Source organism: Pleurodeles waltl, chromosome 7 (assembly GCF_031143425.1).
Source record: "Pleurodeles waltl isolate 20211129_DDA chromosome 7, aPleWal1.hap1.20221129, whole genome shotgun sequence".
Taxonomy (NCBI): Eukaryota; Metazoa; Chordata; class Amphibia; order Caudata; family Salamandridae; genus Pleurodeles; species Pleurodeles waltl.
The window spans coordinates 364,112,468-364,136,542 of record NC_090446.1 but is presented as its reverse complement, the minus strand read 5'-3'; the positions used below and the strand labels follow the sequence as shown (position 1 = coordinate 364,136,542).

The following is a 24,075-nucleotide window of genomic DNA, read 5'->3' as shown; positions in this document are numbered from 1 at the left end:
TGAAATGTAAAGTTACACTGTATCACTTGTGTCTCATTGGAAATACTGTCAGATTACAGTTGTTCTGTAGTCTCCTCCTCCTGCAGACAAATGCAATATGTGTTCCGTCAATCGCTCCAATTCATTCAAGCAAGCTTTATTTGGTCTGAATAACCATCAAAGCAATAACTTACAACAATAAAATCATGATCTATACATAATAAATATATAACAACAAATTTAAAAAGTAGGTAATAAGAATAAGATAAAAATACTGTAAAATGAGAGATCTGCGAGTATACAAAGAGAAAAAATTAAAATAAATCTTCACATATGTATCCCGTCCTATAAATAAGGGGGAAGTGTCAAAGATCCTTTTGTTGGCAGCTTTTAACTTCCTCATCTGTAATTTATAAGAAATTCAATGAATAAAACAATTGGGTAGAGTAAGGTAAAATCAGGGATCAATTAATATCAAATCACTACAATCCTTTTTTTAAAAAATATGTACGTATATGCCAAGCGGACGCAAGAAACTTGCTGACCGCACAAGTTAGAAGAGAGGAGCAATCTCTCAACATCAGCCTGAGGGCATCTCTACACGTTCTCAACCCCATGTTTTTACAAAAGTGACGAAGCCATTTCCCCCGGGCAATGCCATAGGCAGGACAAATAAATATAAAGTGCACTACGGTTTCCACAGAATCATTACAGCAGGGGCATTTATCGGATAACAGGGTGGAGCTCCATGAACTAGAAAAGGACTTCAGAGGGAGGCATCCATACCTAAATCGAGCATACAAACTTTTACTTAGTTGATCGGTAATTAAGTCCAGAAAGGGTTTGAAGTGGGGAAACCTCTTATAATCGAGGAAAAGAGATGTCAACCTACCATGTGCTGTACAGAGCAGATATTTTTCCCTAACATGGGACCAATAAGCAGATTTCAGGTGGTCCTTGTGAGCCCTCCTTAAATTACTGGGCTGGCTCCAAAAGTGACTGAGTCCCAAGGTATGGAACCATTCTGAAATGTGCTTGAACCACGGGATAGAAAGTACGTTTGGTCTATCCAATAAGTCTTGCAAAGATTCCTTGTATGTGACTAGTTCAGGGATAGTCCAAATACGAACCCAAAAAATTAAAGGCCTTAAAGCTATTACATCAGAAATACGACAGAACCCTAGATCCAAAAACACTGGAACCAGGGGCGCACTACGAGGACATGCCAAGAGTGATCTTGCAAAATTATTTTCCCCCACAGATAACTTGCTAGATTTAGAGCAACCCCAGACCTCAGCGCCGTAGACCGCGGCGCTCTGAGCCTTGGCTAGATAAATTTTAATAGCTGGGGAAACAGCTTTCTCAATACTGGACATTTGAAAACGCAAAATTGCCCCTGACCTATGTGCTAGGAGGGCTGAGCTTTTCCCTACCTGGGCCTGCCAGATCATATCATTGCTGAATCTCACCCCTAAATAATCAATAGAGCATACCTTGCTCAAGGGAATCTCATTATTATACAGAATGTTACATCGTTTTGAGCTACCAGGACCAAAGATCATAAGTTTTGTTTTGCTAGTTAAGTTCCAATCCATGATCTGCACAAAACACACTAAACCTATCCAGGAGGGCCCGTAGGCCCATAGGTGTTTTGGAGATCAAGAGGGAGTCGTCAGCAAATAAAAGAATTGGAACTTTTGAATTATTCAAGGGAGGGGCATCAATTTGACAATCAGTTACAACTTGCACTACTTCATTAATAAACAACAAGAAGAGAGTAGGTGCCAGGACACAGCCTGATATTAATACGATCAGTAAGTTCCCCCTGGCTGCCCCATCTTACTCGAGCATAGGTGTTCTTGTGTAATCTTTGAATTAGATGCACCAAGTTCATCGGGATGCCAATTTTCTTTAGAACTTCCCACAATTTCTGCCCTGGAACAAGATCGAACGCGGACTTAAGGTCAACAAAAGCAACATACAAGTTTTGTTTGGCCAAGGTAGCGTATTTCCAAAGTAACAAAAAAAATCTAAAAACTTGGTCCATAGTGCTAATTTTAGAACGAAACCCAGCCTGAAAGGGAGATAGAACCTGGTTAACTTGGACCCAGTCCATTAGCCTGTCTAGGACTTGCTTAGAAAAAATCTTTTGAAGATTATCAATGAGGCTAATTGGACGGTAATTAGCTGGCAGTCCCACATCTCCTTTTTTGTAAATAGGGATAATTTTGGCGCCGAGCCAAGAGTCCGGAATGGGGCTACCTGCTGCGATGGCATTTGATAAAGTATTAATGTACCATGCCCAAATAACGGGTTCAGACTTAAACAGGTCCCCCGGTATCTTATCGGGACCAGGAGCCTTAGCGGGTTTCAAAGAATTAATAGCTGCCGTGGTTTCAGCAATTGTAAAAACAATGTCCTCCGTGGGACCCTCAATGAGAGGTCTACATTTGCCACCCGTATAGGCCTCGTGATGCTGTTGTACAGATGAGGCATAAATCTCGGAAAAATGAGCAACCCATCTTTCGGGCTGGATGTGAAAATTAGGAATAACAGTACCCTCTCTTTGCCTGTGAGTCAACAACCTCCAAAAAGAGCCCTCGTCTCGATTTTTGACTGCCTCCAGCAGCTTCTGCCAGATCTCAAATTTTTCTTCGCTAGATTCAGGGCCTTAGTGTAGCTAACTCTAGCGGTCCTGATCTCCTCCTGAGAGTGCTTGCGGAGGGCCAATTTAAGATTGAGCCTAGCAAGGTCGCAGTCATTGTTGAACCATTCCCTGGATTGAATAGCATCTAGAGTATGTCTCACAGTGGTTTCTTTCTAAAAAACATTCTGTAGAAAATTTATCAATTCAACATGAATTTTTATGATTGGAAGACTATCGACCTCTTGCTTTTCAAGACCGGAGAACAGCTGTAGAAAGGAAGAATACATTTGTTTAACCAGAAGTGGGTTAGATATAACTTTTGGCCAACTAACACGAGTTTGCCTGGAGTTTAGGGAAGGGATCGGAACATCAGTGATCTCTAGATGTTGAGTTCTCCCAAATGCTTTGTTGAATAGAGTAAGACATAGAGGGTAGTGATCACTGTCATGACGGAGTTCAACAATCATGTCCAGAATATGTGACCAAAGCCTAATGTCAACAAAAAAATAATCAATAGTGCTGGACGAACACCCCCGCTTAAAAGTGGGGGCACGATTAAGATCAGATCTAGTCCGACCATTACATTCCCTGAGTCAATAGCGTAGGCAAAGGGAAGCCATCTGTGTAGCGGCACAAGAACCAATACTAAGAGAATCATCCTTCACTTGGGGAATACCCCAGGAGTCATCTTCTTCAGATGTTAAATTACCTACGAGGTTCTTGAATCCAAAAGAACAATTTATATCGCCCCCTATCACCAGATGGTTAGAAGGATGCAAAGATTCCATATGCTCAACTAACTGTGCAAGTACCCTTGATTCCATATTGGGGGGGACGAACCTCGCATACACGTTGATCAAGGTCACTGTGAAACCAGGGTGAAATATAAGTCTGAAACCCAATAGATCTAATGAGTTAAGGGCAAATACAGAGTGGTCGCATTGCAGTTTCTTATTCACTAAAATCATGAGCCCACCCCCCTCAACATATATTAATTCTTCCGCCCAGGTTTCCTGAAGGAGGCATAAGTCTTGCTTAGAGATGACGTTAACCCATCCAGGATCTCCCATCTTTTTCCTTATTCCGGCCACATTCCAAGATACAATATTAAGTACTGAGGGCACAGGTGTGGGTCTAGCTCTCGGGGATATGATTGTGTTCAGGACCCTTGGTCGTTTGCCTCTATAAACCATAGCATCTGAGGTGGGGAGCACTGAGGGAGAGACGTCGTTTAGTCAATCTAAATCAGATAGCCGGGGGGAGCGGATCTTGGTCAAAGCTGATCGATTGCTATTTAGTGGACCCAGAGCCCTTCCCTCATGAGTATTGGAAGGTCTATCGGTCCTTCGTGACTCTCCCCCCCCCCCCCCCCCCCGGAGAATACATGCAGAGGCCAATTCCGATATTTCTACCAGATGTCAGAGAATGAGTCCGTAGGTTGAAAGCCATAAGGTTATCAACCATAGAGGTGTCAAAAAAGAGGATTGAAATATAATCAAAATCGGAGTCTGGTTGGGCATGTCTACGTGCCTCCCAAATATCAGAACGGATAACAGACAGACATTTCCTCTGAATGCGAAGCCAATAGACAACTTTATTAATGAGAGAATCATGAGACTCTCTCTGCCCAGCAAATAACCTGGGGACCCCTGTCATATAGATGTGTGCATCCTTCCTACTCTGATCATTTCTCCACTTTGGAACGGTCGCCTGAATGAATTTGGATTGACCTTGGCGTGGGACTCTGGGTGGACTTGCGGGCACCCGTGCACCCTTCCCAACCATAGCTCCCATAGACAGGGGATTTATACAGGGAGGACGTAGATCGTTGTTTGTTGGAGCGGGAATAAGCATGCGACCGGAGTCAGTGGGGTTGCCATCAGATAGAGGCAACTCCCCTTTTTATTTGTTGCCATACTCATAGACTTAGCCCCCAGCTTTGGACATTTGGGGTAAGAAGCTAAATTGTCCCCAGTATCTAATGTAGCTAGCACGTTAGGCCCTCCAATCAACTCAGGAAGGTGATCATTCGTGCTAAGCGATTTACAATTACACAATACCTTCGTCTCAGATAGTCCAGAAATTTTACCCAAAATAACCATTACCAAGGATTTTAAATTGTCCAGCTTCTGGGAAACATTTTCCAGTTCGAGTGACATCTTGCGTTGAGCCTGCCAGACGAGTTCCTCTGTATCAAGTTCCACAGAAATTAAGGGGGGAGAGCGACCTGGGCTCTCGCTAGAAGTGGATAGGAGTTGAAATCTATTGGAGCAGAGAATATCACTAGAAACTACAGACTTGGAACCCAAATGCGGAGAGTCCCTACAATGATTACATTCTGCAACTTCAACACTTGAAGTAGGCCTCATTGGCGGTGAGGAAATTGCAGCCTCAGATATAGGAGGGGGATGGAGGTCCGCTTCCACAGACAAAAGAGGTGTCCGTATTTTTTTGATAAATAGATCCGGGATCTTCCTAATAGTCGAAGTAGCAGGAATGGAAGGAGCGAAAATAGATGGACTCCTCAATATTGCCTCTACTTCCTCAAACAAGGAGTCAATAGCTTGAAATTGATTCCTAATGAGCTTGGGAGGGTGATCAATTTTCCGACCAGCTCGTTTCTTGTGTTTTTTGGCGCCAGAAGGTGGCTCAGGGACATCATCTGCCTTGCGCTGCCCCATTATTCACTATGGCGTGTCCGAGCCTGGGACTGGGGCCCCCCCAAGAACGAAAACAAAAGGAAAATTGAATAATGATGACCCAGCCCACATGGATCCCCTAGGTGTAAGAAGAGAATAAGGGTACCTAGGACTGGAGATCCCACCAGGCACTGACAAGCCTGCTACTACCACAGTGCAGATGAAAGAGGGGGGGCCCAGCCCAGCCTACTCTGGTCTCCGACGGGCACAGGACGGGCCCGCCCTTGGCCCGGGCTTCGCCCTCGCGCCTCCCGCATAGCGGGAGCGCAAGCAAGTTATTTAAAGGGCTCCTGCCCCGGCACACGTCACCGCCTCCTCCTCCTTGTGATAATCGCGGGAGCGCGAGCAAGTTATTTAAAGAGCTCCTGCCCCGGCACACGTCACCACCTCCTCCTCCTTGTGATAATCGGGCTTCCCGCGGGAGCGCGAGCAAGTTATGTAAAGGGCTCCTGCCCCGGCACACGTCCCAATTATATTGGGGATGTGTCCCATTGCATAAAACTCGGCCTTCACAGTGGCCAAATCCTCAACCTGGGGGAATGTAATGTAGCTGCACATGTGCTTTATCAGGGCAGACAATACTCTTATCAGCACTATTGAGAACATTGGCTGTGACATTCCTGCTGTCACTGGGAGTGTATCCTTTGTCTCTCTCCCCCCTTTCTTGTTTTGTCATCCAGTCCTTATGTGCATTAGCATCATCTGGTGGAGGAGCAGAGGCACCGGCGACGGAGGGAGCTGCATCCCACTGGACACAGGAGGCAGAGTCCACCGACACGGAGGGCACCAGTGGGATGGAGGGCGAGGGGAGAACCACAGCAGAGACTGGAGGGGACAGTTCAGACACAGATACCTCCTCCGATGAAAGCTCCCTGGTGGTGGTGGACACCTCTGTGACCACCCCAGCTACAGCCACCACCACCTGTACCAGCACTGCCCTCCCAGCAGCCCCTCAGCAAGTTGCCCATGTCCGTTCACCAAGGGGGGTGGGCATCTCCTTCGCCCCAGGCATCTCAGGCCCTGCCCCACTGAGCCCTGCTGCACTGAGTGAGGAGGCTATTGACCTCCTGAGATCCATCTCTGTAGGGCAATCAACCATTGTGACTGCCATCCAGGGGCCGGCAGCACAGGTGCAGGAATCTAATGCATTCCTGGTGGGCATTCACAGTGCATTGGCGGCCCAATAGAGATCGATCCAGGCTCTGGCCTCCTCTCTGATGGCAGCCAATGTCCCTGTTTCAACCTTCCCCCTCCAACTACAACTTCCCAGTCCCATTCTCCTCAACCCCAACCCATCCCAAGCACACAGCCAGACGAGCATGCACACAGGACAACACCCAAAAGTGTCACGGGCAAACACAAGCACCACACTTCATCCCACAGGCACTCACACAAACACCATTCAGTTCCAGACCCAACAACATCCACTATTTCCACTGTCTCCCCCTCCATCTCCCACCCAGTTACGTCCACATTCACATCATCATCCACTGCCTGCATCATCACCACACCAAGCAGAACACACACCTCACTGTGTCCTCTCCCACCGTGTCTGACCCCACCTCCTAGAGTACACAAACGTAAGCACTCAGACATCCAACAGCCATCCACCTCACAACAGCATACAACCCATGCACCTGCACCCAAGTCCAGCAGACAAACACCTCCAACAACCACTTCCTCATCCTCCACTCCCATTTCTTCTCCCTCTTCCCGCCCCAATGTCCCTTAAAACCTTTTCCTTTCCACCATTGACCTCTTCCCTACCCCTCCCCCCGTCCTGCATGTGTGGACAGGGTATAAAGAACCCAGCCAAGTACCTCAGCCAAACAGTCCATGCGCCCAGTTCGATCAGCACCTACTCGTGGTGGAAAGGATCCCAGCCCACAAATACTGAAGGGGAAAGAGCCTGCATCAGCCATCAAAAAGCAGAAGGAGCTTGCAGCAGCAATCAAAAAGGGGAAGGAGACTGCACCAGCCAGCAGAAAGGGGAAGGAGCCTGCACCAGCCATCAAAAAGGGGAAGGAGACTGCACCAGCCAGCAGAAAGGGGAAGGAGGCTGCACCAGGCAGCACAAAGGGGAAGGAGCCTGCACCAGCCAGCAGAAAGGGGAAGGAGCCTGCACCAGCCAGCAGAAAGGGGAAGGAGCCTGCACCAGCCAGCAGAAAGGGGAAGGAGCCTGCACCAGCCAGCAGAAAGGGCAAGGAGCCTGCACCAGCCAGCAGAAAGGGCAAGGAGCCTGCACCAGCCAGCAGAAAGGGCAAGGAGCCTGCACCAGCCAGCAGAAAGGGCAAGGAGCCTGCACCAGCCAGCAGAAAGGGCAAGGAGCCTGCACCAGCCAGCAGAAAGGGCAAGGAGCCTGCACCAGCCAGCAGAAAGGGGAAGCAGCATGCACCAGCAGCTGTCACAGAGCCCCCACCACCAGCCGTGGCTGTGCAGCCATCGAAGGGTGCAGAGTCTGATCAGGTGCCTCCCACCACCACCACCACCACCACCCCCACCCCCACCACAGTGCAGCCATCCCCGACCGGCGGATAACATATGATCCAGCATCTATGGGCTGCTGTGCGGCCTGTCTCCTCCAGAACCAGTGGAGTAGTCACTCACTTGAGAGTCTGTGGCCATGCACTCCCCAGGACCAAGCACAGGGCATGTTGACCGCTCCAGGACCAGTGGGCAAGTCGCCCACTTGAGAGACTGTGGCCATGCACTCCCCAGCACCAAGCATAGGGCATGTTGCCCCTCCAGAATCAGTGGGCAAGTCACCCACTTGAGAGACTATGGCCTTGCACTCCCCAGGACCAAGCACAGGGCATGTTGCCCCCTCCAGAACCAGTGGGCAAGTCACCCACTTGAGAGACTGTGGCCTTGCACTCCCCAGGACCAGGCAATGGGCATGTTGCCCCCTCCAGGACCAGTGTCCAAGTCACCCACTTGAAAGACTGTGGCCTTGCACTCCCCAGGACCAAGCAATGGGCATGTTGCCCCCTCCAGAACCAGTGGTCTTGTTTCCGCCTCAGGCTGAGGTGACATCCCCTCCCCCTGAGGTGCCTGCCTATTTGCCAACTGATGCCCCTGCAGTGTTCTCTCTGTACTGGTGCAGGGAACGAGCGAGGCCTTGGACTTTTCCCTGTGGCCATTTGGCCCCTGTGAACTGAGGACTGGGCAGTGCCCCTTGTTTGTACATATCTGTTGCATTGCCAAATCGAATTATTAATTTTGTGTTGATCATATTACAATCACTTTAGTCAATTCCTGTTGCCCTTGCATTATTCAGCCAATTTACGGGGATAAATTGTTTTCTTGTGCAGCTGGCTGTGTGTGTAAGTATGTGAATGGTGTGTGTGTGGTGTGTGTATGTGTCACTCTCATTTTCCTCCCCCCCTCTCTTGTGTGCTAGGTGGCTGTACTCACCGTCGTCATCTTCGCCAGTGCTGGTGTTCGTGGTGGAGCATTACGTAGAAGATCATTGTGAACACTTGCAGTTCTGGTTCTTCCCTGTGTCTCCAATGGTGAGTCCTTTCACTTCTGTGATGTGTTTCCGCCAGGCTTTTGATGGTACTGGTACTGCCCCGGAAAAGGTGGCGGATTGCCATGTCATTATATGGTGAGCGGAACTTTGTCTTCCTCCTGGCTGTAGGCGGCTACCGCCGTGGTGCCTGTTGTTTCTGCCATGGCTGTCGGTGTGGTACACTGGCTGTCTTTCGGAGATCTAACCGGCATGTTTATAATTTGGCGGTACTTACCGCCAGCCTGTTGGTGGTGGTATTACTGCCACTTTATCACCAACCGCCAGGGTCGTAATGAGGGCCTATATGGGTGTAAGAGAGCTGTATAACCATAAATCACATATCTTGTCAAATCAGAGTGTGTGCATCACTGTTATGAGATGCCCTTCAAAGGTAATCCACCAAGGTCACCAAAATAGATTCTGCCTATTACCATACTGAACTTATACACAGTTTGATAGTTCCCAATGATCTGGAAGAAGGAAAGCAGCCTTGAATGATGTTTGATGTTGCTACCTACATTTGTTTATCTGTACCTGAAGACGCTTTCTAAGGGACTTTGAAAGACTTCCAGAGGTAACCACCTCAGAAGATAATTTTCAGATAGTCAAATTCAAAGAATCATGAGGTGGAGTACTTTTCTTTTTTAGACTATATGTCTGACAGCCAGACCTTTGGACATCGTATACTATACAACTAAAAGGCATTTGAAAACCATCTTACAAGTTAATAAAAAAAATGGCCCTGCTATATACACAGTCTTTCATAATGTGTATTTCAGCTAGTGCGAGATCATCATACTATTTTAGTTCAAACACCAGCATTATTATAATTACATCTTCAGAATGAGGAAGTTGCGCACAGATTAAACACATTACTACATACCAATACAGTTTGCTAAGGAAATCCTGGATAGTGAACAGTTATCCTCTTGTATGATTGGAGGGTGCAAGTGCATTCTAAAAAAAGAAATCCTTAACCCTTAATGGGTGGTACATTTCATACATCATACTAGCTTTTTTGGTATACAGTAGCAATTTGCCTAAGATCCTTTAAGTGACACAAAAGGCTGCCAAACATATTTTCAATGACCCAAAGTAGAAAGAAGAACTGTGTGATTAGCCCTGCTTTCATTTAGTTTAAATCCATTAAAAAAGTTGAAAGGTCCTATGACTGATCTTGCAAGTGAAAGCAAAATGCATACACTGGCCTCTCTTTGGGCAGTAACTATTAACAAGCAAAGAATAGAATTACTTACTTTAACTTGATGGATAATGGAATGGTGTAAAAAAAGGCGTTGATCTGGAACACAAAGACGAAGAAAAGACTGAAGTGTTCAAACATCTCGGCAAAGAAATACCAGAAAAGTCCAATATTTGGTGTCAAGTCAGGGACAGAGAGGCTACAATCACAGAAAAAAAATTAAATACATATAAGTGTTTATACAGACCCGGAAGCACCATCATGTTTATCTACAAAGAACTATGCCATCTAAGGGGCACCAAAGCACTTACCAACATCCTTTCAGAGGCTTTTGGTTTGACCTAAAAAGCACACAATGGAGACAGTGGAAAATAAGATAACAAAGGGCTTACAGCTTCGAGTTCACTACCTATACTATTAGTTGTCTCCTCACACTAAGAACACAAAGAAGTCTCACGAACTACCTTTCTGCTGTGAACAATATTAGGTTATTCACACACTCTTCAAAACGGTGATCATTGGGGGTCCCTACCACCTTTTCAAAAGACACTACATGCTTTTTGTACTGCGCACCTATATATGCCAAAAGGGAGCCCCTCGCATTGAGGATGCATACAGGTCCCTAAGCACAATCAGATTAGATTTGTTCCTGTCCGGAAGAACATGAAATTAGTTGAGCGTAAGCTAAAATTATCACTTTGGATCCTACTAGTTAATCCAGTGGCCACCTTTAGACCTTTAGACAGTGCGATCTATGGCATCCGTGTTCTTTTTCTAACATTCCTCTCATCATTAAACTTCACTGAACATTACATGGGAATCAAGATGGGGAAACAAGTATATATAAAACCAAGGGTTACGGGCGTTATAGTTAGGTTCTGAATTTACTTGCACAAAACCATAGATTTCAGCAGTTAGAGTTATTTAAATGGACTATAACTTGCAGCCTAAGGTAACTATAACTCGTGCCGTCGCCATGTACATTTTTTTTCTTCAATAATTTGACTTTTAATGTTTTGATATTTTTGTTGACATTCTAAAAGTTGTCATGAGTGCTGTAATATCTGGGGTAATGTAATTAGCAGTGCATGGTGAGGGCGCCAGTTACAATTACCTTAGGCTGCAAGTTATAGTTAATTGAAATAACTAACTATAACTGCTGAATTTCTCAGGTTTTGTGCAAGTAAATTCCGAATCTAACTATAACGTCCCTGTAGCCTTTGTTTTTTTAAGTGAATTTCTATGTTTTGTTTTTTAATTAATTTCCTAACTATAATGTCCCTGTACCCTTTGTTTTTTCAATGAATTACTATGGTTTTTTTTTTAACATAAAGTAATTTTTATTACTATACAATAATCCAATCATCACCTGCGGCCACGTCCTGCAGCAAACACCCTAATCCTGTGCTGGATGTGAGAATAGATGTGAAAGTGTGTCTCTGGATGTGAGAGTGGGTATGAGAGTCTCTGGGTGTGAGAGGGTCTATGTGGAAGTGAGAGTGGGTGTGAGAGTGTCTGGTTGTGAGATAAGGTGTCTGAGGGTGTCTCTGGGTGTGACAGTGTGTGTGAGCGTCTCTGAGTGGGTGTGTGAGTGTGTGTGGGTGGGTCTGTGAGTGTATGCATGAGAGAGTCTCTGTGAGTGGGTGTGTGTATGTCTGAGTGAGTATCTGAGAGGGTGTATGAGTGTCTAAATGGTCTGTGAGTAAGTGTGTGAGTCTGAGTGGGTGTCAGAGTGGGTGCCCGAGACTATGAGTGGGTCTGTGAGAGGGTGCTTGAGTGAGTCTCTGAGTGGTCTGTGAATAGCTGCATGAGTGTCCGAGTGAGTGTCTGAGTGCATCTGTGAGTGAGTGTGTGAGCATCTGTGTGGGTGTCAGTAGTTGTGTGAGTGACTCCGCCACAAAGGAACCTCACCTGCCCATTTATCCAACAAGAGTCCACAACTTTGCATGAAATATCTACCCAAGTAGAGTTCTTTCTGCCTCCACAGGTAAATATCTAGTATGTATTCTAAACTAAAACGTAATGGAGCCCAAAGAAATGCCACCAGTGGCCTTGTGTGTGTTTGGCAATGCAATTGTTACTTGTGCATCTTTCTCCAGAATTCTGTGATAACGTGAATCCTCCTATAAAGAGGCCAACAAGACTACAAAGACGTAAATCTCCACAAGACCAAGGTCCTTCCTCTTTTCTGTATGAAGTAATTGATTCTATTTTTTATGGAGATGTCCTCATATTCCTCACTATCAAGAACGCACCATCAAAATTGGCAGGAAAACGCACCAGGGGCCCTTTTGGAAGCTATCCATCATCCTGGCAAAAGAGGGGAGACATATGCATACTACTAAGATAGACAGGGCAGGGCCAAGCAGGCGCATCTATCCTGGGAGCTCTGCAGGGCACCCAGTGTGCAATGGGACCAAGGGGGAAGTCTGAAAGCCCCCACGGTACCAGCAAACTCCCAGCCTCCTGCAGGAGCCGGCATTGCTTTTGCACACAGGGAGCTGCTAAACATGCTGCTCCCTGCCTGTAAAGGAAATGGCTTCCTCAGTTTCCCTGCCTGCATCACTGCAGGGAGGGAAACAGAGGACACCTCTGCTTCCAGGGGGTGACAGCACTTTGACAGCTCTCGCTGGCTGGAAGCAGAATGTTTGCTCTGACTTGGCGGGAGCTGTCAAAAGCTCCCGCTAAGTCAGAGCAAACAGGTATGTCCCGGGGGTGGGCTTCCCAGGACACAGCAGGAGCCAGCCTTAGCACGGCAGTACCCAGGGCCATTACTGGATCCACAAGGGGGGGAGGGGGTCACAGAGCCCCCCTCAAATGTTTAAATAGTCCTGGGGGGGTGGTACTCCCTGTGGCTGACCCCCTTCATTATTTAATTTCAGCCCCAGTGAGGCGGCGTCCCTGGGACTTCGAGGGAGGGGGACACCGCCCCCCTTTTATTAATTAAATTGCCTTGGGGACGTGGCAGTCCCTAGGGCTTCTGCGGGAGGGGGAGGAGGAGGAGGCACATGCGCCCTCCCCTGCATTCATTTCACATCTGGGGCCATATGTACGAAAGCTTTTTCCCATAGACACAGAATGGGTAAAATCCTTTCGTACATCTGGCCCTTAGTCCTGAGAAAGTGGCAGTCCCTAAGGCTGTTGGGGAGGAGAAATTAATGTTTTGTCCCCATGCATATTCTTCTGTCATCCCCCCGGGGAGGTGGTGGTCGCTGGGGCTTATACAAGCCATAGGAGGGTGGTCCCATGTGCCCTTTTCCTCTTTCAATCCCCTGATGCCCCCAGGACCTGGCCCAGCCGGGGGCAAAAAAGGGACTGCCCCCTTTTTTTTTTTCTTTTTTTTTTTATGTTGGGAAAATCTACGGATCCGGATCTGTGGATTTTTGCAACCTAAAGAAAAAAAAAAAAAGCTTTTAAGTCCTGTTGGTGTAGGTAAGGGATCCCTAGACCAAGGCTAGGGCCTCAGGGTGACCCTACCCTGGCCCCTTTTTTAAACTTTTTTGTCTGGGACTCGGCTGAAGCCAAGTCCCAAGATGGCTGCCAACACTTCCTTGTTGAAATGTTGGCAGCCAATCAGGTATCAGTGCGGGGACAGTTGGATCTGCATCCCTAGATACCTACATATTTTTACCTTTAGTATCTCCAAAACTACCTAACGGATTTACACCAAATTACAAAAAGCATAATCTGCGCTACAAGGTCTACCGTCCTGCCAAATGTGGTGTAATTGTGTTCAACAGTTTGGGCTGTAGGTGTATCTAAAGACCCTATGGAAGAGTGAATAGTGACAATGCGTTTTGGCCCACCCACTTTTTCTCAGCCCCCGCTTGACGGATCAACCCGAAACTTTCAGGACAGCAGCTGAACTGACCAAAGTATACGTTTTGAAAATTGTGTGAAGATTTGTCAAGCGGCGCCAAAGTTGTAGCCAAAAAAAAAAATGCTCTTCTTATGGAAACTAGGTCCAGCTATAACTACTAGTGACCACCAGTAGGATGGATTCAGCAGTTAATCACAAACCTCAGAGCAAACTGTAGAGTTTGCAAGGTAGCTTTAATCTGTCTGAAACAGATCAGTATCTTCTTGGATTTAAGGTGCTCTATCCATAAAAACGTGGAAGTGAAAGCATTTCTTTTTTCCATCAAAAACAGGGTAGTGAGGAAGGTGAAGATCCCCCTCTGTTTCCCTTATAGTAGGAAAGATTGTTACTCGTTGCCTCACCTAGTATCACTGATCTACATTCTTCCCAATCCACTCTCCCCTTAATAAAAGAAAAAACATCTCATTGTTTCCGTATTTTCCTCCCAACTTTTCTATGCATTTTTTGTGAGATCATACCCCATTTTCCTTAAGTCTTTGGAAAGATAAATGCCGTTTTGCATTTTAATTGCACACTAAAGAAGTTCTACTAGTTAAAAAAATAATATAAAGTAAACATCAATGTTAATTCTAATTGTTTTTAGCTTTTTCTTTTTTAGCATAATACAATTTCATTTCCACACATGTGCTACTTACATGAAGCCATAGACAGCAGGAATGAAATCCCAGGAGTTGAGGAGGAAGAATGAAAGACAGATGAGCACCACCAGACTTCCCAGGTACATGACAGTGTACTGCCCAGTGTAAAGCCAGAACTGTCTGCTACTCATCTTCACAGGGATAAACTGTTTCTGGAATAAAAAGAAGCACAAGTTATAAGAAAACCAAATCAATAAGACATGGAAAAAACATTTGGTTTTAGCGATACTGAAGCTAACAAGTCACCTTCATAACTTGATAAAAAGAAAACACAAGCATGGAACATATACTTTAACACAAGGTTGGAAGAAAAAACACACATACCATCACCTGCAGGAAAATTCAAGTTTAAAAAAAAAAATCTTTACAGAGGAAATAGCTCTTTGTACATATTGCATCATTAATAGTTATATGGCCTCTGCGTTACTCCTCCACTATGGCACAGATATGTGGCGTGGGCACATGAGAGGCAGGAAGTACAATAATCAATCTCTTAGTAGATCACTCAATGATGTGATGTATGCTTGGTAATAACTACAATTACCATGATGTTGTTCTGGTCCCCTCTACAAGTTGACAAATGTGACATTGCTGTTGAGCCGCAAATAGGATAACTTATTGTTTGCAAAGTTACCACGTAATTTGCCCTGTTGGGTTCAGTTTAATTATAGTGCAACACATCATCCACATGCTTATTAAACAACAGATGTCCACCATACAACAATATCTTTAATTTTTATCTTCCCCTTTTGGGTGGAAGGATCTGTGTTAGTTGCATACATGTTAACATGTTACAGAAGCATTGGCTGATTGGTATATACTTTATGTAAAAATACCTACAGTAGCATAATCACTATTGGCACAACTAACTGGATGTCCATCAAGATTGCTAAAGGTCCTAGACATTTGATATATTCACTACAGGATGGTTAGGGGAGAGGTCCAACTGCAACTGCACTGATTTGTTTCCCAGTAAATCCGAACAACTCCCTTCTCTCTCTGGAGATCAACAGTAAGAAGATGAATTTCCTCAAGCTGTGCTAGCTCTGGCTAAATCAGGCCTCATTTGTCAACAGAGCTGGCTGAGGTAGTTAATGCCATAAAGACTTTTAGAGAAATTGCTCTGAAAACAAGCCCAGGAAACAAATCAATTCTTAGTGTGAAGCATACTTTTCTTCCATAAATGATCTAGAGCAGGAATGGTTTCAATAGATGCCCTGGTTTTATCCTTGAAATGGCAACATAAACAGTGTTTGTCTTTCGTTTAATACCAATCTGAATCTGACAGCTGCTCATTCAATTAGCTGAACTAGTGATAACTCATCAAGAATAAGGTAAACATGAGATGGGCTTCCACAGAAAATGTCTCTGCAGCAACATTACCCTTCCAGTTGTTATCTTTTCTATCCAGTTATAGCACTTTCTTTGCCTCTCTTTCCATCTCATCCACTTACTTACGTTTCCAACTGGGGAATAGGAAAAGGCATGGCTTTATATGTTGGCTTGCATTAGTAGATGGATCATGCATTTGCAGAAATATGAGTTAAGTTCTACATTGATCCTAAGGGGAATTCAGAGAAAATATTGCAGAATTCCTGCATCTCTTTCTGTAGGGAAGTAAGGAAATTCACATGGTTGACATGGGAGTATCGTTGTCCAAAGCTCTGTCCTATAACGACTATGATGCTAGTACAAATCTTGTTCCTCTTCTTTAGCTTTGTAATTTGTAAATTGGCTCTTTCTGGTCATCCTCTGAGAAGAAATGGGCATCAGACCCTCGATCCTTTTGCTATGCACAATAGTTGACTTGATGGGGGTTTTGGAGGATGAACCTGTCCTAGATGAGGGAGCTCTAGTCAATGGTGGAGTGGTAGGCACGGAAGGGGCGTGACTGACAAAGGGGTATTAAAAAAGGGGTATTTTAGTGGTAGACGCGGACTGCAAACCGTCACAGAGTTCTTAGTGTCACTGGATGAGAAGGCCACAGTTTCTAGACAGCAAGTTAGCTAGTCCTAGAATTTTCAACCTTTAATCCTCATAGCCCTTTCATTTGCCTCAATGAGTTTTTTCTATGAATAATTAAGAGAAAGGGGAGACTGTCATCGTAGTTCTGTTCCAAGGCATGCTCATCAAAGTTGAAAGAAATTGGGTAAAAGGTGGTGTCGGGAACCCCACTCAACCAAAACAACAGCCACAATCCTTGTCAGGCTGAACCATAAAAGTCTCTAACTTAACCTGTGCGCAGCCCTCTGTATTCTTGGCACAAAGTATTTAGGCTTAACTTAGAGTCAAAGCGTAAAGTATTTATGCAGCACACATACAGTAATAAAATTAAAGTATAGCACAAGAAAAATCCCAAACTAATTTGGAAAAATATAGAATATTTTAATAAATATGGGACTAGAACTATAAAAATCCAACCACTAGAATACTAGATATGCAATTTCAAAATATTTAGGTAGATATAACACCTTAAGGACAAAGAGCTGCATGCGGTCATCTGTTTGTGCCAGAATGGGGTAAAGTCATATGTTTAAGCCGACCATGATGGAACCCCGGCTGGATACAGGGACCAGGTCAATACAGGTGAAAAAGTCCACTGCAAAGAGATCCAGCAGTCCTCTAGGGAAGCACGGCAGGTCTCAAGCTCAAGCAGCAGGTCCTATAGGGAGAAGAGACGTCCTTCCTCCTAATGTCCAAATGTCCAAGAGTATGCTGCACAGTGGCTCCGGAGGTCCAATATCTATACATGATACCAGCCTTTAAAACTGGGGTGTTACTTATATTAACCTCATATCTGGTTCTGGACATTTCTTCCATTCCCCAGACAAGGCTCCATGAAGTCTGGGGTGTCAAAAGACTAGTATCAGGTTCCTCTGTGTGTGCTGAGGCAAGCTCATTAAAGTGTAAGTGGGGCAATGCACAGCTCCACCCCAATTCACCCTGGCAGGATGGCCCATCCTGCGCACACCTAGCCCCCTTTTGTGTCACTGTCTGGGAGAAATACACAAACCCCAAATGCAGAGCCATTCAAAGTCATGTGACCCATGAAAGTGGCAGAAGGCAGAAATGAATAGGACAAGAAAATGAAAACTTTCTAAGAGGCATTTTCAGAATTGTGACATAAATTCTGACTTTAGTATCAAAGAGTATATTAAATAACAATTCATTTGAGCATAAACACCATACTTCTTTTTCCCAACAAAGGTTATTAAATGTAAGAAGATAACCCAGCTTTAGTCAATGGGATAGCTAATCTTTGCAACAGTGAAAAATGACTTAACGAGGTTCTTCAGTGCTAGGACATGTAAAACAAACTCACATGTCCTACTTTTTAGATACAATGAGGGCCTACGTTTTAGGGGTGGTTTAAATATCTTAAAAGGAAAGGATTAGGGCTAGGAAAAATATTTATTCTGCCAGGTCGTAATAGCAGTGGAAAACTGTAATACAGGCTGGAGAGGCAGACCTGAGGCAGGTTTTAAAAGGCTACATCAGTGGGTGGCACAATGACTGCTACATGCCCACAAGTATCATTTAACCTACAGGCCCTGAGTGGATGTAGTACCATGTTTTAGGGCTGTACAAGTAAATTAAATATGCCAATTACTTGTAGGCCAGTTGTGCTATCTTGGTTAGCAGGGAAAGTCTTAATGCCAACAAAAACAGGTTCAGCAACATACAAAAAATCTCTGGAGAGGCCCTGCTAAAAGGGCCAAGTCGAACAAAAACTATAAGCACTAAAATCTACTACCCATACGTGGGATTCTGATGCACTTTGCAAATATATATATATATATATATATATATATATATATATGCAAACCCTTTTTGTAGAAAAAAATGAGTGTATTAAAAAAATGTCTTTTCAGCCTAAGAGGGACCAGAAATTAAAGAATTTAATTCTTCTTCTTTTAAAAAGATATATAAAATAGTCACTACTCTAAAAGACTGAGATACCACTCACAAACATTTTTTTCATAAAGGAGAATTAAAAGGAATGCAGGACAATGCCTTCAGGCATAATGCTCAAGAAAACAGGCTTGTACCTCTAAGAGCCTTACTCTTTCTCCTGTGTCCCACCATGGCCCAGATACCACAGTTAGGCAGTCCATTTTTAGGGACATAATAGGATCCTGAGTGAAGTAAGAATTTTGTTTTAACATCTTGTCTGGGAAGTCGGAATGGCTGCTTTGATAAGGATTCACCTGTAGGAGAACTAGGAATACAGGTAGGAAACATGTTCATCTCTTCCAGGGGATCCTCATCAATAGTCATAAACAAGAACCAGAATCACAAGCTCATCCAAATAAATTCTATTAATAATAAGAAAAAACAAACAGCTCTCGATGTCATCCAAAGAAATTCCTCAAAGAGACTTGCCCCACTTAGGCATCTGCTCTTTACTTTGAAATTAAACAATAAGGCCTAGTAAAAGCATGTATAGATCTCCAAGTAGCAGCTTTACAAATCTTTGAAATGGGCACATTTCTCAATAAAGCTACTGTAGTAGCCTTTCCCCAAGTTGAGAGTGCCTTAGACTCATCAAGGAGAGGCTTTGTGACTAACTAGTAACAAAATCTAACACAAGAAACTATCCAGCTAGAATTGGATCGCTTTGACGCAGAAAGACCTGTTCTCACTTGACCATGGTTTTCAAATATAGGATCATATTGTTCATAGCTTTTGTTTTGTCTGGACAGTGTTTCAGAACACTTTTGACACCCAGTGAGTGAAGTGCCCTTTTCACTGGACTGGAAGAGTTTGGGAAGAAGGTTGAAAGGAAACTGTTTGATTTACATGATAACCTATCACCACCAAGTTTGGGAGACTTCTCATTATCACTTAATTTTTAAGAGAAACTATAAAAGGTTCATGCAAACCCACATTCTGGATTTAATTTACTCTGCACACAGATGTAATGGCCACAAGGAAAGTTATCTTTCATTAAGGAGTTGCCTTGTGTATTGGTTCAAAAGACAGACCCATCAATTCTGACAGCTCAAAATTGAATTCCTATAGCACAGAAGGAGCAAGTTCAAGTTTAATGTTTATTGACACAGTTAATTGAAACCATCGCAATTCCACAATACATAATGACATAAAACTTTGCCTTCTCATTATGTTAAAGGAGACCCATAAAAACATAAAAGCTTATTTAAAACTAAAACATGGCATGGTAAAGAGTTGTGCATATCTAAAATGTTCTCCACTAATTCCAAAACATGGTCTTAAACTTAACTTTAGGACTTTCTTGCTTCCTTACGAACACTATAATAGTGGATGAGTGAAGCTGAGCGGGCATCCTAAATAGAACCGAGGGCTGTTTCCAGGCTGGAACAAAGCTTACGGAGCTTTACTAATCATAAAATGATGGCCCTTGCACACTCGGCTTAAACTGTATTCACTAATTCTTTCTGGGCCTGTACCATGAATTTGGTCCCTAAACAAGAAAACGGGATTGAAAGTCCGCTAAGCCAGCTAATAATGGCCGGTCTACATGAGCGTACGTTCAGTGTCTTAAAAATGTTTTTCAGATAAAATGTCCTGTGGTTTAGCAAAGCCGGGCACGCACAAAAAATATGTTCTAATGACTCTTGACTGTACCCACACAGTCGACAGGAATGTGTCTGGGCCTGCTGTTTCCATGAAGGAACCATATCCTTCGTTTCCATCAACCCAAAGCGGATAAGCATGAACTGATGTTTCAGCGACTGGTTGAAGGTTGCTGCTAGATATTCCTGTGCCCGTAAAGTTTTGTATGATGTTATTATAGTCCAGGCGTGCTGTCTACTTGCCAGTTTTTGTTTGTCAGAATTTAAAGATTTCTTCTTAGTGACCGTGTTTGCCTTCCGAAAAAACTCTTTTGTCTGAGTTCAGGTCCCAGGCTTCTCGCAACCCTAGTGCTATAATGCAGTTATTTAAGTGATGACCCCAGGTGCTTTTATCATTGTGACGCTGTTGCTCCTCAATTTCCATCCAACATAGGTTGTTTAGTGTACCAGTCTCAGCCGCACGCATCCTCCAGCATAGTTTAATGAAGGCACATCTACTCTGAAATTCATAGTTTTTCAGACCCAATTCTAAACAAACCTGAGCTGGAGATACTGGTCGTGGTATCCGAAAAACTGTTTTGTAAGCCTTCGTCTGGACTTGATTGATAAAAACTGCCTCCTTCCCCAGCATGATTTTGGTGCCATAAGTGATGGTGGACATTAGCAAGGTGCCATGACAGAAAACAGGTGAGTGTATGAGGGGCAGCTCAGTTTTTGTTTTAGAACTTTAAAACCATAGGTCAATGAGAAGGCTTTTGCTTGAGCTACAGCAAGCTGCGGCTTGAAGGTCAAGAGACGGTCCATAGTGAATCCCAAGTACTTATATGTGGGTGCAACCTTCACCCGGGATCCATTTATGAAGCAGATTTAAACTTCCTGTCAACTAGGCGGACAACCTTAGTTTTACTAAAATTCAATTCTAGGCCTTGTATTGTTATGTATGTATAAAATACATCGATGCTATGCTGTAGCCCAACAGGTGTTTGGCTAAGAACTATGTTGTCTGCGTACTGTAGCCATGCAATTCCTTTCTTGGCCAACACTGGCAGGTGGCTGTTTACGGGAGCTAGAGCTTCGGCTAGGTCTGCAAGATATAAGTTGAACAGCGTGGGAGCCAATACACACCCCTGTGAGAGTCCTTTTGCTGTTAATGTCCTGTTGATGAGGTGGCTGCCCTCTCTGATTTTTACTTGCGCCCAAGTACCTGTGTACAAGTCCATCATAGCGCCAAGAAGGCTGCATGGTAGGCCCCAACCTTTCAGTTTCTCCCATAGGCGGGTTCTTGGTACGCAATCAAAAGATGCCTTTAGATCAATAAAGCATGCAAGTAACCTTTTTTTCTTAAGCCTGGCTTTGTTTCCCAGCAGGGCCAGGGTTGCCAGGTTGGTGGAAGCTCTAAAACCTGTCTGGCTTTGTGGAATTAATTGTCTGTCATGAATCCATTCTGCTAGTTGTTGCAGTAGACAGGATGCATAGAGTTTTGCTTCCACGCCTATCAATGCAATTAGCCTGTAGTTTGAAGGATTTGCGGGGTTACCTGCTATGTATATAGGGTGAATAATGCTGCCTTTCCATGCATCTGGAAAACCCGTAGTGCCCCGGAGATCGTTAAACAGCAACGCCAAATAGTACGCCCAGAATGAGGGGTCTCCTCTAAACAAGGCATTTGGAATACCGTTCTGACCAGCTGCCCCTTAGTTTCTTGATAAGATTTATCAGCATTTCTACGTCGGTCATTAATGCGTGCTTTCCTTCGTGTCCGTTTGGAAATGAGTCTGTTTGCGTTGTTACTCTGAAGCCAAAATTCATCTTGCTTAAGTCGTTGGCTATCTGTGTGGCCTCCTCTTTCACATGGTGCTCTGGAAGTGAGAACATTGTCTGTGCGTGGGCTTCCCATGTGGCTGCACCGATACCTACATTCGTGTGTCGATTTTTTTCCCTTAGTTAGTCCATTTATTAGTTCCCAGAACTTTTTGTTATTTTTCTGTTTGTTGGACATAAGCAGCTTGGTCCACAGATCCTCGTGATAACTCTGTTTTGCCATCCAGCAGTTTTTCCTAAATTTGGCTCTTAGTTCAGAAAGCCTTGTGTCATCAGATTTCCTCCCCCAGTGTACGTCCTTTAGGCCTTTTTTAAATTCTCGAAAGACTTGATTTTTCTGATTCCGCAATGTCCTGTTGAACCATGGCTTTTCTTCTGTGCAACTCTTGACTTTGTTTTGTGACTGTGTGACCGAAATAGGGAGAAGTTTTTTTATGAAAAATGTATTTATTAAGGAGTCACACAAGTACATCCAAGCGATCACTCGTTCTCCTTGGGGGTTGGCTTCTAGTTCCTGCACTCTTAGCAACTCTGAGCTCTTTAGTTGTGCTTGCACTGCGGTACACTTCTTCCATTACTTTGTCGACTCCAGGCCCCTTCCATTTCAGTTTTTTTGTCTCATTAGTCACTGGGGCTGAAATTATGATGATGGTGGTGGGAAGCCGATTCCATTCATTCTGGATCTTAATAAGTTGTGGAAAGTGATCGCTCTCTGTGCGTTGTTGGATCCTATGTGCTGAGACCAGTGGCAATGCGATTTTGTTTATTAATGTAAAGTCAATGTTGGATTTTTTTGTGCCGCTTGAAAAGGTTACTTGTGCGGATGAGTCGTCCTCAGGGAGAGGCGTCAGGCAGCGCAAACCCAGGGTTTCAAACTTTGTATATGTGCATGTTCTGTTAGTATTTTGTGCTGCCTTTTCTCAAATCAAGATTGAAATCGCCAGACAAAATGAGTATTGCGTCCTTGTTTTGTTTCTGCAGCATTTTTAAAATACTGGTCAATGTTTCAATGTTTCCACTGTTTTGGGTTTTGTTAGGGTGTATGTATACGTTGATCAATAGCAAAGTTCTGTTGTTGCCTAGTGGCGCCCGGTGTTCCAATTTTATTGGTAGCAGCCAGTCGATTCTCAGGTCGATCTGTTTGATCACCCAGTTGATTTTTGTGGAGCAATACGATGTGAGGCCCCCCTCGGGTTGTCCATGTTCGAGGTTGTTTGGCATAGACGTCTATCCCAGAATAACCCGAAATTTTTATCGGCTCCATGCACCATGTTTCCTGCAACATGACAATTTCAAACTGCTGAAGGAAACTCAGAGCCGCCCTGTCGGTAACCACATTTTTTATGCCATGAGTGTTCCAGGAGCAAATATGGATATATTCTGGGTTTTCGTTAGGACCATTTATGATTGTTGTCTGTTAGATTTTGCCTTCCAGCCTGTTTGACTGTTGAGGAAGTGCCAACGAAGATCTGTTGGTGCATGCCAGGATGGAGCATGCTTTGGTGCTTTACAATTGTTATGTGGTTCCAACTGCTTGGAGAGGTTTCTACTCCCACAGCCCCTTTTAAGATTGAGCCGCCCTTCTTTTGTTGCGGTACCAGAGGGTTAGGGTATCTGGGCAGTTCTAGTTTTTGCAGAACGATGCCCCATGCGCTAAACGTATCTTGATGTACTAGAATTTGATCAATAATGGCGGACGTGGCCCAGGATGTTAGCGTTGCCTCTTTGTCTTAATTGTTTGGATGTGGAGTGAACTCCACAGTCATCAATTCTGTTGTTGAAATGTGAGCCAGGGGCAAAATCGCATTTATTAACTTCAGTATGGTGCCTCTATTTAGAATGTCAAAAGCCCCCTTCAAATTATAGCAAGGAACGAAAAGTAATTTATTTTCCTCTGAGGCCGCATTGTCCTGCGTTATCTGGTGTCCTGGGATTCTTTTTTGTACCACGCTGTTTGTGCAATCATCTGACCCAAGATGGTAACCATGATCTAGAATTTGTTTGTTACCTGCAGGTTGATTTGTTACAGTCATGTTATGTGCGGAGCTTATGCGTTGAGGGTTATGTTCCCAGGGTTTGCCAGTTTCCTGTCTGTCAGTAAACCGCTGAATTTCCTGTTCTGGGCACTGCCTGGTGATTGTTCC

General features: G+C 44.3%; 1 protein-coding gene across 3 annotated transcripts in view; it reads right to left on the bottom strand.

The window, feature by feature from the left end:
- The window catches only part of PIGU (phosphatidylinositol glycan anchor biosynthesis class U), a 205,455-nt gene that overhangs the window by 43,171 nt on the left and 138,209 nt on the right, over positions 1–24,075 (bottom strand). For all 3 annotated transcript variants that reach the window (XM_069243809.1, XM_069243811.1, XM_069243810.1), the window contains 2 exons: positions 14,553–14,707; positions 10,093–10,236 (listed from right to left, as the gene is read on the bottom strand). In XM_069243809.1, the coding sequence (XP_069099910.1) occupies positions 10,093–10,236; positions 14,553–14,707 (299 nt within the window). The remainder of the gene's footprint in view (positions 1–10,092; positions 10,237–14,552; positions 14,708–24,075) is intronic.